General features: G+C 46.0%; 1 protein-coding gene across 1 annotated transcript; it reads left to right on the forward strand.

The window, feature by feature from the left end:
• The first annotated feature begins 12,021 nt into the window (after nt 1–12,021).
• LOC8041398 (chymotrypsin inhibitor-like) lies at nt 12,022–13,777 on the forward strand. Its single transcript, XM_002414632.4, has 2 exons — nt 12,022–12,154; nt 13,470–13,777. The coding sequence occupies exons 1-2, from the start codon at nt 12,091–12,093 to the stop codon at nt 13,697–13,699; spliced, it is 294 nt and encodes a 97-aa protein (XP_002414677.3). The 5' UTR covers nt 12,022–12,090; the 3' UTR covers nt 13,700–13,777.
• The last annotated feature ends 952 nt before the right edge of the window (nt 13,778–14,729 follow it).

Raw genomic sequence — 14,729 nt, forward strand, 5'->3', positions numbered from 1 at the left:
AAGAGCGAAGGTTTTGCGGGATTTTCGAGGTCAAATGTGCGTAATATATACAACAAAGGCTCGTTTATAACGTTTACTAAAGTTTTTTCGAGCCAAGAAAAAAAGGATAATACGCGAGAGATATAGAAAATATGCCGGAACGCCAAGTTTACACTGCTACCCAATAGATGGCGCCAGTGTGGGCTCTGCTCTGGTCATAAGAGGTTTCATATGGCACCCAACCCAGTTCTATGAGGTCCCAAGAGTGTGAACGGGCCTTTACTTTCAACTTCACGAACGCCTAAAACCGGTCGCACTATTGTACTCTCACCTTGCGCTTGCATATACCAAGGTTTTTAGCTTAGTTTAGTTACGTAACTTCTCATTGAAGCTGCTTGCAGGAGAAGAACTCCCCCCCCCTTTCCCCTCCCCATCTTTCCCCCAAGACTCGCCCACGTTTGCTCGACGCACCGGACGGCTGCTATGGTAACTGCCTTGTAGTCTATGGAATGCATAGCGTTATTATAATGCACGCTAGAGCTTCAACTGGCGCTAGCGTGTTCTTGAAACATGGAGCAGGCAGAAACCAGTCAAAAATTGGTTTCCGGTAATGCACTTATATGGAATGAGTCGAGTGCATTTTTTCCCTGCGCTTGATTATAAAGCAAATATTGCGAATAATTCTTACGTACTATGTAGATTAAAACCTTTCTCAGTCACGCAGACGAGATAATTCGTCAGTTAAGCGTTTTATTTCAAATTCGTGGCATTATAAATGGTAGTGAAACGGCCTCGTACTTCTGTTTATGCGCACACTCGAATATTGTTAACTCGAACACGTTGTGGGTGCTTTTCAGCAGGGGGGATTTGCCTGCCAAACGAGACGGTTATAGCGACCAGCAAAGAAGACGAATAAGCCCGGCGGTCAATAAGCGCGAGCGTGAGAGCGCGAGGAATTCGATGCTAATCGGGTCGGTGGCAACGGTCAACGGTGGCTGGCTCCCTTCTCGTTTTGTATATATTAAATAACTTATAAGTAGTGACCTGAGTAGAACCGTTTCACCTTCAACCGACCATCATGACCAACAACAGAAACTCCACCTCAGCCGATCTCCCATCGGTGCACCTACGTAATCCAACATATTGGACCGCCGATACGGAAGTGTGGCCCGCTCAAATTGAGAGCCAATTCTGCACATAAAGTACTACTTCTGAAATCCGCATGTTCCATCACGTGGTCGCCGCGCTTCCACCAAAAATTGCGACTGAAGTGCGGGCTTTGATCCTCACCCGCCATCAACGGATCCTTACACCATCTTGAAGAAGAAACTGGTAAAACGCACCTCAGAATCCGAACAGCGCCGGCTAGAGCAACTTTTAACTAGCGAAGAGCTCGGCGATCGCAAACCATCACAATTGCTCAGACGCCTGCAACAACTCCTTGGCGAAAGGTCCTCGTCGTTTGATTCCTCGTTGTTGAAAGATCTGTTCCTTCAATGGTTGCCAACTCTAGCGTTCGCATGGTGTTAGCGACGGCGCCGAATCTCCAATTGGCCGCCCTGGCACAACTGGCGGATTCCATCATGGATGTGGCTACACCAACGGTAGCACAGCTCCAACAGACGCAAGAACCCTCAAGACCGGTTACGGCGTCAGCAGTTTGCAGCCACTCCTCGGAGTTGAACGAACTTCGAGACATGTTCTGTCGACAGCTGGCACACCTGAGAAACGACATATCAGCAGTCTCGCCGCGCTCTCGCTGCGCTCTCGCTCGTCGTCGCGACGACGCAGTGACAGCACCAATCTTCGTCAATGATCCAACTCACCGTATCCAAGAGGTGTACTGGTACCCCCGGATATTCGGGAATCAAGCCAGAAACTGCAGTCTACTCTGCGCCACGGCGGAAAATTTCAACCCCCACCACTAGAAGCGGCAAGTGGTGTTGGTACCAATGCGGGGCGCTTATTTTTTGTCACAGATCGGGATACCGGACAACGTTTTCTAGTAGACACCGGTGCTGAAATTATCGTTTTGCCCGCATCTGCATTACCACGTCGGCCCAAGCAACCGGATTTGTCGCTACAAGCTGCAAATAAAACACCCATTGCAGCTTACGGTGAGCGAGTGTTGACCATCAACATGGGACTACGAAGAGTGTTCACTTAGGTTTTCCTAGTTGCTGACGTTACATACCCAATAAAGGCCGCTGACTCTCTTCGGAATCTTAACCTGCTCGTTGACATGCTAAACAAACGTCTAGTAGACTCTACAACAGACCTCATGGTCCAAGGCATCGCTCTCACAGCATCTGATGCACGCCCTAGAGAGCGCCTACGCACAGAGTCTGCATATGAAACCTTACTTCAAGATTCCCAGCATTGACACGGCCTCACAATTTTCTACATCCAATCAAACATGATTTAAGCCATCACACCGTAACAACCGGACCACCTGTTCATGCCCGCCCACGTCGCATGCACTCCGACCGCATGAAGGTTGCACAACAAGAATTCGCACATATGCTTGAAATGGGAATCGTACGTCCATCGTCAAGTCCTTGGGCATCGCCCCTACATATGGTCCCAAAGATGAAAGCCGGAGACTGGCGACCTTGTGGTGATTATCGTGCCCTTAATAACTCGGCAGTACCAGATCGTTACCCGCTTCCTCACATTGAAGATTTCACCTTGTCTCTTCACGGCTCCAAAATCTTCTCCAAAATTGATCAAGTTAAAGCATATCACCAGATACCGGTACACCCTCCTGACATCCCCAAGACAGCTATTGCTACTCCGTTCGATCTTTTCGAATATGTGATAATGCCATTCGGTTTGCGCAACGCAGCCAAGACGTTTCAACGCTTTGTAGATCAAGTGACTCGAGATCTGCATTTTTGTTATGCGTATCACCGATGACCTTTTCATCTTCAGCATAGACCAACAAGAACACCTGAAACATCTCAAACTTCTGTTCCAGCACCACGATGAATATGAACTCATAATCAATAAGAACAAGTGCGAATTCGGTGCGACCGAAATCAATTTTCGCGGTCACCGCCTAGACCAGCACGGACGTCGACCCCTCAAAGAGAAAGTAAACGCCATTCGAAATTTTCTCCAACCAAGCTCCATTCGTAAACTTCGAGAATTTCTTGGTTTAATTAATTTCTACAAGCGTATCATCCCGACCTGCGCTGAGATACTGAAACCTCTAACTTACCTCCTCAGAGGTGCGCGAGCACCTTCCAAGGCACTGGAGTGTTCCTCCCAAACCACAGCGGCATTTCGCCATGCCAAACAAGCACTAGCTTACGCCACACTTCTATTCCATCTCAGACCAAACGTTCCCTTGAACGTCATGGTCGACGCTTTCGACGCCGCTGTTAGGGCAGTTCTGCAACAATTCATCGGAGCAATCTGAAACCCAATTGCATTCTTCTAAAAAAAAAAAAAAATTGAAACCTGCAGAATGCCGCTACAGCACCTTCGGCCATGAACTTCTGACAATATATGTAACCATCAAGCACTTCAAACATTTTTTAGAAGGTCGACAGTTCTTTATCCTCACCGACACCAGACCTCTCACGTATGCTTTAAAATCATCAAGCGATAAGTTTTCTCCACGAGAAACACGGCGCCTATCTTACATCGCCGAATTCACGACAGACATCCGACACGTCAAGGCATCTCACAACCCAGCAGCGGACGCCCTGTCGCACATATCATCGACCTTCGACTGCAATGCTGTATCACCTACCATCGACTTCGCAGATATGGCTGCCGCGCAACACGCTGACAAGGACATCCTCCTGCTCACTCAGTTATCCAACCAACTGAACCTCTTAAAGATTACGATTCCGCACGGTGGTCACCCTCTCCTTTGCGATGTTTCAACTGGAGTGCTGCGACTTGTTGTCCCTGTACCATTTCGTCGTCATGTTTTTGACCCGATCCATGGTCTCTAACACCCTGGGATACGCGCAACGCAGCGTTTGATAACACAACGTTTTATTTGGCACAGCGTAAGTAAGGATGTGAGAGAATGGGCACGCGCTTGTATTGCTTGCCAAAAATCAAAAATGCATCGCCACCACCTCCACAGACTTTCAAGAATTCCCCGTGGCCACCACACGATTCGATAACGTCCATATTGACATTGTCGGTCCCTTACCCCCCTCAGATGGGAACACATACATACTTACCTGCATCGATAGATTCATGCGCTGGCTAGAAGCCTACCCGATTTGTGACATCACTGCCGCCACCATCGCGTGGGTTTTCGTGAGTGGATGGGTTGCAAGATTTGGTGTACCATCCACTATAACAACAGACCACGGACTGCAGTTTGAGTCAGCTTTATTTCGTTTCCTTATGCATCTACTTGGTATACACCGTATACCGTACACAACCTCGTATCATCCTGTAGCAACCTCCTTTTTAATCACCAACATGGTTTTCGGAAAGCGTACTCTTCCGAAACCAAACTAACGGCTTTTCTTCATGACATTCACGCAGGTTTTAATACCAACATTTAGACTGACGCCATTTTTCTCGACTTTTCTAAAGCGTTTGATAGGGTCCCTCATCAACGTCTTAAAATAAAACTTAACGAATTTAAGATCCATCCCACTATCATAAATTGGATATCAGAATTCTTGACTAACCGCACCCAGTACACCACCATTAATAACTCTTAATCCCCTTCGTGCCCGGTAAACTCAGGCGTCCCTCAGGGTAGTGTACTCGGGCCCTTACTCTTTTTAATCTACATCAATGATATTCATGAGCACATCTCCTCATCAGTTCGGTTATTTGCAGACGACTGCGTAATTTACAGGGACATTCTCTCGCTCGACGATCACCATACCTTCCAAACAGATATTTCAGAAGTCATTCAATGGTGCAATAAATGGCAGATGACTCTCAATTTCGACAAATGTAAATCCCTTTCCCTTTCTCGTCGTGCTCTTCAACCTTTTTCTTACCATTTTGACGCGTCCCCCATCACCGTTTGCAGTTCATATAAATATCTCGGTATTCATTTAACATCTGACCTTTCATGGACGTCTCACATCAGTAATATCGTAGCTAGCGCAAACCGTACCCTCGGTTTTTTGCGCCGAAACCTGAAACCCGCAACACCAGAGATAAAACAATTAGCATACTCAACTTTGGTTCGGTCTAAGCTTGAATTCGCTTCTTCTGTGTGGTGCCCTTGGCAGTCTTACCTATCTAACAAACTTGAATCCATCCAAAACAGGGCTCTTCGTTTTATTTTTTCTGATTACTCACCCTTCACGAGCATATCTTGATTGCGCGAAGCAGCTAAACTTCACACGCTTTCATTGAGGCGCCGAGTGTCCCGTCTCTCTCTCCTTCACCGAATATTTCACTATAACATGCCTCTTCGTGAATCTCTGCTTTTACCCCCGTGGCAGATTTTCCCCGCTTTGACCACTCCTGCAAGTCGCGGCCCATTTTTTCGTCAACTACTTCATACAGTAATTCAACTTTACCTTTGGCAATAAACGATTGGAACATACTACCAAATGACATTGTTACCATAACTGACACACATAAATTTGCCGCCTCTGTAACCACTTTCATTTCTTCATTATCCGACTAGTTCCTTCTTCTATTGTGTTAAAATTGTGTGCGGAAGTGTTTGATTAAGGATAATAATAACAAATGTACCACTCCCTTGTGTAATGCCCGTAAGGGCCTTCAAGTATAATAAATGATGATGATGATCCTATCGCCGATGGTATGTTGGAAAGACTCCATCGGTCACTCAAGTCCTCACTCAAGGCACAAGGAGACTCTACGCACTGGTGCAGGCAGCTACCACTCGTCCTACTTGGCCTCCGATCGGTAGTCAAGGAAGAGCTGAACTGCAGCCCCGCCGAACTCGTATATGGCGGCACTTTGCGTCTTCCAGGTGATTTTTTCTCCCCAAGTGATCCACAAGCTGAACCGGACCCTGCAACTTACGCCAATCAACTGAAAGCTGCCATGAAAGCTGCGCAGAGTACGCCCAGTGCAGCCAAGACTACAACGACGAACACCGATCTATGTGCCACACGATATCCGAACATCTGCACACGTCTTCGTTCGACGAGACACGGTTCGTAAACCACTACAAAAACCATATGATGGACCCTTCAGGGTGCTAGAACAGAGAGACAAACATTTTGTACTGAACTTAGGAGGCCGAACAGACACTGTGTCTGTTGACCGACTCAAAACTGCGCACTTGGCAGCTGCCATCGAGACCCATGGCTGTCGACGCGTTACCTGGGCTACGCCTCTATGCCGTCCACTTCTCTAGGAGGGGGGCACTTACAGCGACCAGCAAAGAAGACGAAGAATCCCAGCGGTCTATAAGCGCGAGCGCGAAAGAGCGAGGAATTCGATGCTAATCGGGTCGGCGGAAACGGTCAGCGGTGGCTGGCTCCTTATCGCTTTGTATATAATAAATAACTGATAAGGTTATTGAAAACGAGAAAGAAGGCTTGAATTACGCAGTATCACTGAATAAGTGACTCCTTGTGTATGCAGATTAAAGTAAACGTCACGTCATATGGTCCGACTTGCAGTAAATAAGTACTGATACATTATTTCTGCTCATGAACATGGTCGAAAATGCTTGTTCTGCGTTTAAAACACCACCCGTACTGCCTAAACCTTTGAAACTAGAGATTAGCCAGTGAACAGGTGCCCGATATATGCTGCCCGGCGTATGAAGTAATAAGAAGGCAACCTATTATAGCCCACATACTTTTTTTCTGTTTTGAATGTTTTAACGTAAAGATGCACGACGGGGGTTATTTTCATATAGTTATAGGACGAGCATATTAGCAATATATAAGCGCCCCCGGAATTCTGGAGAACCGTAAACACATTACTTTCGATTTTTCTTTTGCCTAGAATCGTTTCTCGTTTTTATATACCTTTTATGGAACGGAGGTTTCGGCTCGAAATATAGTGAATATTAACATCAAACACAGGTGAAAACAAAAATGCTGTAACTAAAGCAAATACACTTTTACAATGGTAATAAAGCTACATACTATTCGGTACGACACAGATAACAAAAGAGATCCATGTTAATTTCCGGCGAAGAGAAAAAATGGGCGCGCGCTTTTCTGTAGGAAAGCACAGAAGCACCTCAGAATCACACTGGTTGCTGCCTACATCAATTTCAGTCCCGGACGTCGCATAAACACTAGCACCCATTAAACCTCTAGAGAACATTTTAATAGGTCTGATGAAATACGTAACTTTCGAAACACCGCGTCGATATGGCGTTCCCACCATACTCTGTCATATATAGAACACACAGTTTTGGAACCAAAATTTAGATGGCGCTTCAAAAGACGGGAGGCCTTCTGAAGTGACTCAGGGGGCTACCTCCCTCCACAAGAGTTCCACAACTTAGGTAATCTAGTAACGTTTCCTATAAAGGTGTCGCGAACCGGCCGCGGTTCGAGTTCGACCAGGTTCGACTTTTTCGAACTTTTAGTGGAAAGTTCGATGAACCTTCTATTGAGGTTCGACTCGTGTGCGCATGCGCGACAGGCTGGCCAGTTGGCTTCGGATTGAATGATAACGGCTAAGAGATTAATTAAGTGCAGCGCTGATTGGCTATTTCAGTTAATACAGTATTAAAATTTAAGTTATTAACTTTTTCATTGATTAGAATTAGTTTCCTTTAATTGCAGTTGTTCACAATATAAAATACCCCTTTGCATAAAAAAAAAATTTGCTAAACCTAGACATTCTTGTATCAAGGTCTGGCCACACTGTCCACAAAGTCGAACCGGTCGATTCTGGTGAAAAGTTCGAAGGTTCGTCGAACCGGTTTGACCCAGTCGAACCCCGAAAGTTCGACCAAAAAATCTGGTTCGACAAAAGTTCGCGACACCCCTAGTTTCCTATTCAAGAACGCGCTGCTGTGACGACACACGGATGCGGTTGCGCTCATGTCGTAACGGTGCATACGCGGGAGCTTCAATAGACCGATCTCATTAAGTGTTGCCGGCATGCGCGATGCCGCCATAGCTGTAGTTAAAAAAAAAAAAAAACTAAGGGAGGGGTAGTGAGCTCAGAGATCGCTCACGGCTGCCGCACTTCATGTGGACGGCACGAGAGGACGCCGCTAAATCTTAAGCTGCAGTAGCTTACGCTTCGCATTGAATATGCTGCGCTACTGACGTTGTCGTCGTCGTCGTCGTCGTCGTTGCCATCGTAGTTCATTTCTCATAGCGCTTCATTCGACATGCGCTGCAGAAACAACGGGGAAAAGGTCTGAACAAAAGCCAGTTCGCGCTGCCAAACCACCAAGCCAAACCTGCTCGCCAATGCCCTCGAAACTCTTGGATCCCCCAGCCAGATGCTACTGAAGCGACGCCGCGTACATCCGGGACCTCTCCACGCTCGCTGCTTCATAGCAATGGGCGCGTTAAGTTAGTGAGCTCCAGACTCCGGACATCTGCGCTCGAGCGCGCGGGTTCGGAGCGTAGCTTAACTGCGCACTTTTGTTACCGAGGCGACATCTGACGCCTATTTTTTTAACGTTTCCGGTTCCGGTTTTTAGCGCGCGCTTAAACATGGCCCCCGTCTCGTCGAAACGTCAAAAAAGTTTGTTCGACGACGACTTCGATGAAACAAGTGCGCGGAGACGGCAGCAACAGCAAGTGCTTGTATTTGTGCTGCACGCTGTTGGTGCGGCGATTAAAGGTACGCCGAACACCTTCTGAATTCCCATCTTAAAGAATGACGGCTGAATGGCCGAATTTATTGGCTCGCCCGATCCTGAAATTGCGGTAAGGTACACGAACAACTTTGACAAGCATTTGAAGGATGTATGCATACCTTTCTACACCAGCACCATGTTTTTTTTTTTTTATTTTCCAATATGACGGAAAGATTGCACGAGCTGCCAAGCGATCGCCATCGAAGTATCCACGCATCCAAGCAGGCGCGACTTGCGCGTCCGAGAGAGTCCCTAAAGGCTTCGGCGGAAACACGAACGACGCCGAGAGCTCCGAGCACTGCATCGTAGCGCAGAACGAGCAGCTCCTACCCACGACCAGCCTACCTCGGTGCCGTTCCTGGCTAGGCCGGAGCCTTTCGGCTGCGGGGTTCGGTTGGTGCGGTCGCGGTCGGCGAGGTGTGGCGAGGCGAGCGCGGTGGCATCCTCGGAGCATTCGGAAGCGAACTCGCTCACCAGAGATTTCGCACACCCGACGCCTCTGGTCCAGAGTGGCCCGGCGGCCCGGTCCGGAGCCCAAAGCGCTTGGGTTTTGATGTTTCTTGCGTCTCGTGCGAGACCACCGCGTGAAACCACCGCGAGTAACCGCGAGACAGGCCGCGAGAGCGGAAACGTCGTCATTACACCGGAAACCAACCTGTTCGAGCTCTCGCGCACCATCTCCGGCGACGGAGCTCGCGAAGCGCGCTCCGCCACCGTGCACCGGGAAGTGAGACGATGTCGTTTAGTTTAGCTCGAGTGCACTCTGACCGCTGGAGCGCGCTCGAGCGCGTTAACTTAACGCGCCCAATGCATGACGTCCGTCATCGCCTGACCTCAGTACCCCTCCTCTAGTTCACTGTACTGTAGTTCATAGATTTACAGTTCACGAGGCACGTCGTGCCACCCCGTGCCCTGCTCGCGCAGACCCATGTCCAGCGTGCAGAAGGACTACAGTTGCCACGATGGATGGCAGCAGCGGTGCCGTAATAAAACTGGCTGTGATATCGGTCTATTAACTCACATTTGGTTTCTGCTCTCGCGCAGTGCCTACATAGAGTCTGGGTAAACACGGGCTTGTTTGTAAACCTCGTGTTCGATACTTTCAGACTGGGGTCGCACCTGCGGCCCAAATGAAGTCTACAAACGATGTGTGGGCAGCAGCTGCGCTGAACACAAGTGTCATGGCCGTGAGCGCCTGGTCTGCACCAATGACTACGTCAACGGCTGCTTCTGCGCGCCTGGCTTCTACCGCAAACGTGACGGACGTTGCCTTCGCAAAAGCCGCTGCTGAGTTCTTGCGGACTCAAGATGCGCGTAGGCCATCAGCTAAAGCATTGCACGGATCTCAACCGCAATGAATAATTTCTTCCTCAAAATATTCTTTTTGGGATCATCGGGACATGCGATTAATAATGCATCTTATCTTCTTATGTGAGATGTAGTGTTAGTTTCTTGCATTTTGAGGGTGTCTTGGATTTCACGGTGAAGGACACAAGGAATGTTTCTTGCCTTAACTGGCGCAAAAAATAAACGAATATGTATATATACTTGACATGCTGTGCTAACGTATGTGTTTCAAAAGCATTTTCCTTACATTTTTCTTTTTTTTTAATTTTGGAAAGAGCGTGTTTGAACATATCGGAGCTTGGAAACGCTTGTGCCTTCTGCAAAAATTTAAATTCCACATTGGCTGTTTAACAAAAAGTACACCGCTTCACGCTTTCTTTGTGCATACTCCATTAACAGTGTATGCACAAAGAAAGTAAATAAAATATTATTGCTCAAAAATGTTTTGCTAAAATATTTTTTTTGTCGCCAAAGTACTGTCAACCAATTTTATTCCAGGGTCCAATGCACCATACTAAAGAAAGTTGAACTCAAGTTCAATCCACGTCTCAAAATACCTTTATCCCGTCAAATTGCAAAGCTTTAAACGACAGATACCTGGTTAATATTTGTGAGCATGTGAAGTGTTCACAGCTCCAGGAGGTAAAATCATAATGCCGTCTTCTTTCCTCTAGCCAAAATCTAAAATGCCGCTTCTTTTTATGAACACAAACTTATCAAAGTTACGCAAAAAATCGAACGTTTTCCACTTTATGTTTCATACACAAAAACCAGTGGAGCCCGCAAATGTAGCGTGCTCGCAGGTTTTGGTTCCACTCAGCGTGTTCCAATTTTTAATTCTTTATAACCTTAACTTACGTGACGACATTTGGATGAACACTCAGCTCCTGAAAAACTGCTTTTAAGTCTGGAAAGAAGACGTATCAAAATTTGGAAACATTTGAACAAAAATCATGAGTAAGGTTCCCAGCATAAATCTTGCCCAAGATTCTCAAGATAGGGAATCTTGCGCCAGATTTGCAAAGTAAATTTCGCGCCAGACTTGCCAGGGATGAAGCATAAATCTTCCGTGCTTCAAGTTTGTGATTCTAGTTCGGGTTAGCGTGCGAAGGAAGCAAGTTTTTTTCATTCGCTCCAGGCTCAAAATGTTTCTTATAACGTGAATATTGCACCGAACACTTTATTTTTGCGAAGGTTGATCTTATTACATGCATGTGCATTCCAGGTACATACACAAATATTTGGAGGGAAGTGATTAGTGTACCCACGAGGGTACACTGATCACTTCGGTAATCTTTATCTTGTGAAATGCGTTTCCTAACCAAGCACTGTACACAAACAATTTCAGGTAAGTCAGTGGCATATAGTCTCCATAAATACTGAAGCTCCTAAATGTGTGTACATATTAACCGCGTACTCCCGATTTGTGTTCTGCTCCCAAACGTTTCTCACCCCACAACCACTCAGCAAAGACAACAATCTTTTTTTCATATTTCATTAAACTTATACTGGATTGTGTTACAGCAACTGCAGGATAAAAAATACAAAACGTTGCAAAAACTTTACGACAAAGGTTCAGAAAACTATCGTTTGAGTCAGCCAGCAGAAAAAATAAATAAATAAAATACGCATTTCAAGAGGGGGAGTTTTTTCGTTATCTTCCTTTCCAGACGACTGCAGCCCTCCATTTCAGGTCACGTCATATCAGGACATCAGTGAGACCACATGTTATCTGGAGTGCCCGGCAGTAATTTGACCTTAGCAGCTTTTGCGCCAGAAAATCCCTATCAATTAATCAGGCACATGACGCCAATAGGAACAAAGTGTTAACAAACTCGGCTGGTGATAATTCCATTGGGTTTTCCTATCTTTCACCTCTTTTTGTTTTATCGGCTTAACCGATTGTCCTCGTTATCAAAACGGACTCTAGAATATATAAACCCCTCGATCGGGTTCGATGGCTATACACGATTGTTAAGCAGCCATCGAACATCAACAGCGATCAAAAGATGAAGGTGCTTCTGCTCTCCGGCTTTTTGGTTCTTCTGGCGGCCTCTACAGTGTCTGCAAAAAGTAAGACATTTTTACCCGTATATTTTTATTGCTTCGCCAAAAAAAAAAAATCGATTGCAGAGTCGCCTAAAAGTACGTGTAAATGCCTTGAGCAACACTCGAAAAACCACATGGAGTTGGGCAATTTATTTATACTCCGGTCTTTAATTAACTCTAACCTCAGCCAACACTACGATCCCATGGTGCCAATCAAGCAGTGTCAAGACTGCATCATTAAGGAATTCATCTCATCATCTTTGTGAATTAGGTATCACGGTCTATTGCAATCACGCACAGTAAATGCGGAGAGATCCTGGGCTGTTGTGTGCGCGTGATTAATGGAGCCATGTATAGCAGACGCACAAAGACTTTCAGCACCGTCATGATGTGCACTTTCGGCGCAACTTGAGTGGCTCCATTGAATCATAACGTTGGTGTCGGTCGGCCTAATTCTGAAACGAAGCATGCACACACGAGGATGCAACCTCTTTATTAGGCAGGAAGAGCGTTTTACACCTAGGGGTGCCAACCTTTTCCCCGCGTTCGCCTCAAGTAAATGCTGTACGAGCACTTAGCACTAAGGCTATTTTATTTATAAGATGTAGAGAAAAATACATTATGCCGCCAGAAGCTTGAGTGTGTAAAGTCATCATCACGCAAAACAGACGAATTCAGACTTCACATTGCAATATATTTTTTAAATAATTCGTTGAGCTTTAACACGCATTCCAGTAGTCCCTAGTCACTTGTAATTTTTTTTCACTGTAGGTTTAGCGTGCCTTTTTCGTTTACGTATAAGAAACTCTTACTGTTATTAATACTGTTTTAATTAATCATTGTTGTATGCTTTATCCGAGTGTGTTTTTGCTTTGTGAGTGCACAGACTACAGCAACGGAAGTTGGATTAGTTTAGTGCTCGCTGAAAGGGGTAAAATGCCGCATCGAATGATTTCTGCGTGTTAATTCATGCATCCGACTGCCAAATTGAAACCATAGAACATGTAGAACCACCTTCCAACCTATTTTGTTCTTAATATTAACATAACAGTGGTACCCCCAGATAGCTATGTGCTGCCCGTCCAGAACGGCGGATGGCTCAGCTTGTATTGTTGCACGCTGCACGCGGCATACCCGCTGCAAGGACCCAGTACCTATGACTGGCTACAAACATGCCATTAAAAGTGCTTTTACAGAGTTATGCTTTCCGTCTTTCCTAAAATAGGTGCTTCATTAAGCAATTTATTTGTCAACTAGCTCACGTTATGCTTTCAATTATTACCAATCTATAGGCTGAACGGAAACATGCATGGATCAATCTTTGTTCTACCACTTGCAGTATCCCCCGATTGGAGCCGGAAGTGCGGTCCCAATGAGGTATTCAAGCAATGCGTGAGCAGCAGCTGTGCCGAACTCAAGTGCGGCATGGAACGCATGCCACTCCATTGCACCAAAGACTGCGTCAGCGGCTGCTTCTGCGCTCCGGGCTTCTACCGTAAGGGGCACACGGAATGCGTTCGCCGGAGCGAGTGCCTTTTCAAGCCCCTCAAGCCCATGCCTATGGCTTGAACGAATTTCAAGGCCGTTCCGTACCTCACTGGCGAGAGTGAACTGCTACTAAATAAAACTAGATGGTATCAGAAGAAACTTTTTGTGTTTCCGTGTTCTTACTCGGGAATTCGCGCGTGCCAAAGAGTAAGGACCTAAGCCAGTCTTGGTTTGTTCTCCAGAATAACTCAAAGTGTCTTAGATTATTTCTGCGCAAAGAAAAAGAAAACAAATGGAGCTCCTATGGAAATCTCAAGGACGTTCATTAGCAGAAGTTAAATTTTCATTTAAAACGATGGAACAGCATGCTTCGCCGAGTTAAAACTAGCTATTCTCTGGTTAGTGTTTTATTGAGCTGCAAGTTCATTTCGAATGCGTACTCAGGGCATACGGTGAGAAAGTAGGAGTTTCAAGAAGAAAAAGAATCTCCATGCTATAAAAATCGAGAGAATATGTAAGGAAACACAAAAGAAGCATATGTAAGAATCATGTTTATTTCTGGCTCTTCTGTTGTAAATGAAAAAGTTCTAAAGCGATATCAATGTTTAAGTAAAAATGTATGAGCTAAAAGTCGCAAAAGTGCATCGAAATAAAAGTACAAAGTACCACGACACACATGTATACCTTGTTTTTGCGAAAATGTTTGGATATTCCCAGTAGTATAGCGTATCAGCAAAGAAGAGACTGTTTTCGTCAACAAACTGATAGCCACGGCGGTAGCCGGAGCAGAGCGGGGATGGGAGACTGAAGATAAGAAGTACCTTATAATGCTTTATCGCTGTACGCGTTTGATACCACTATCTTTGTTGTGGAATGTGCTGCGAATAAGGTGAGGTTACATTGTTACCTTTATCATTCGTTCAATACCTGCGCGCCGAGAAACTGGGGGAGACGTGAAGACGAGAGAGCTCGCGGCCTTCAGAAACTTCGAGCTCCGAATGGAATGATTAGTGGGCAGAGTCAGAGCCGTTTATATAGAGAGAGTTTGTCGAGCTGGAGCACCGCGCAGAGATAAGTCGTGCACCAAACGCAGAAAGACGGATTGACATTC

This window comes from Ixodes scapularis, unplaced genomic scaffold (assembly GCF_016920785.2).
Source record: "Ixodes scapularis isolate PalLabHiFi unplaced genomic scaffold, ASM1692078v2 PGA_scaffold6__148_contigs__length_123643588, whole genome shotgun sequence".
Lineage (NCBI taxonomy): Eukaryota > Metazoa > Arthropoda > Arachnida > Ixodida > Ixodidae > Ixodes > Ixodes scapularis.

Bases quoted from the DNA above. Each gene is read 5' to 3' on its own strand.
- LOC8041398 (XM_002414632.4), top strand. From the start codon at position 12,091: ATGAAGGTGCTTCTGCTCTCCGGCTTTTTGGTTCTTCTGGCGGCCTCT. The intron at 12,155-13,469 runs GTAAGACATTTT...TACCACTTGCAG, and splicing joins CTCTACAGTGTCTGCAAAAA to TATCCCCCGATTGGAGCCGG.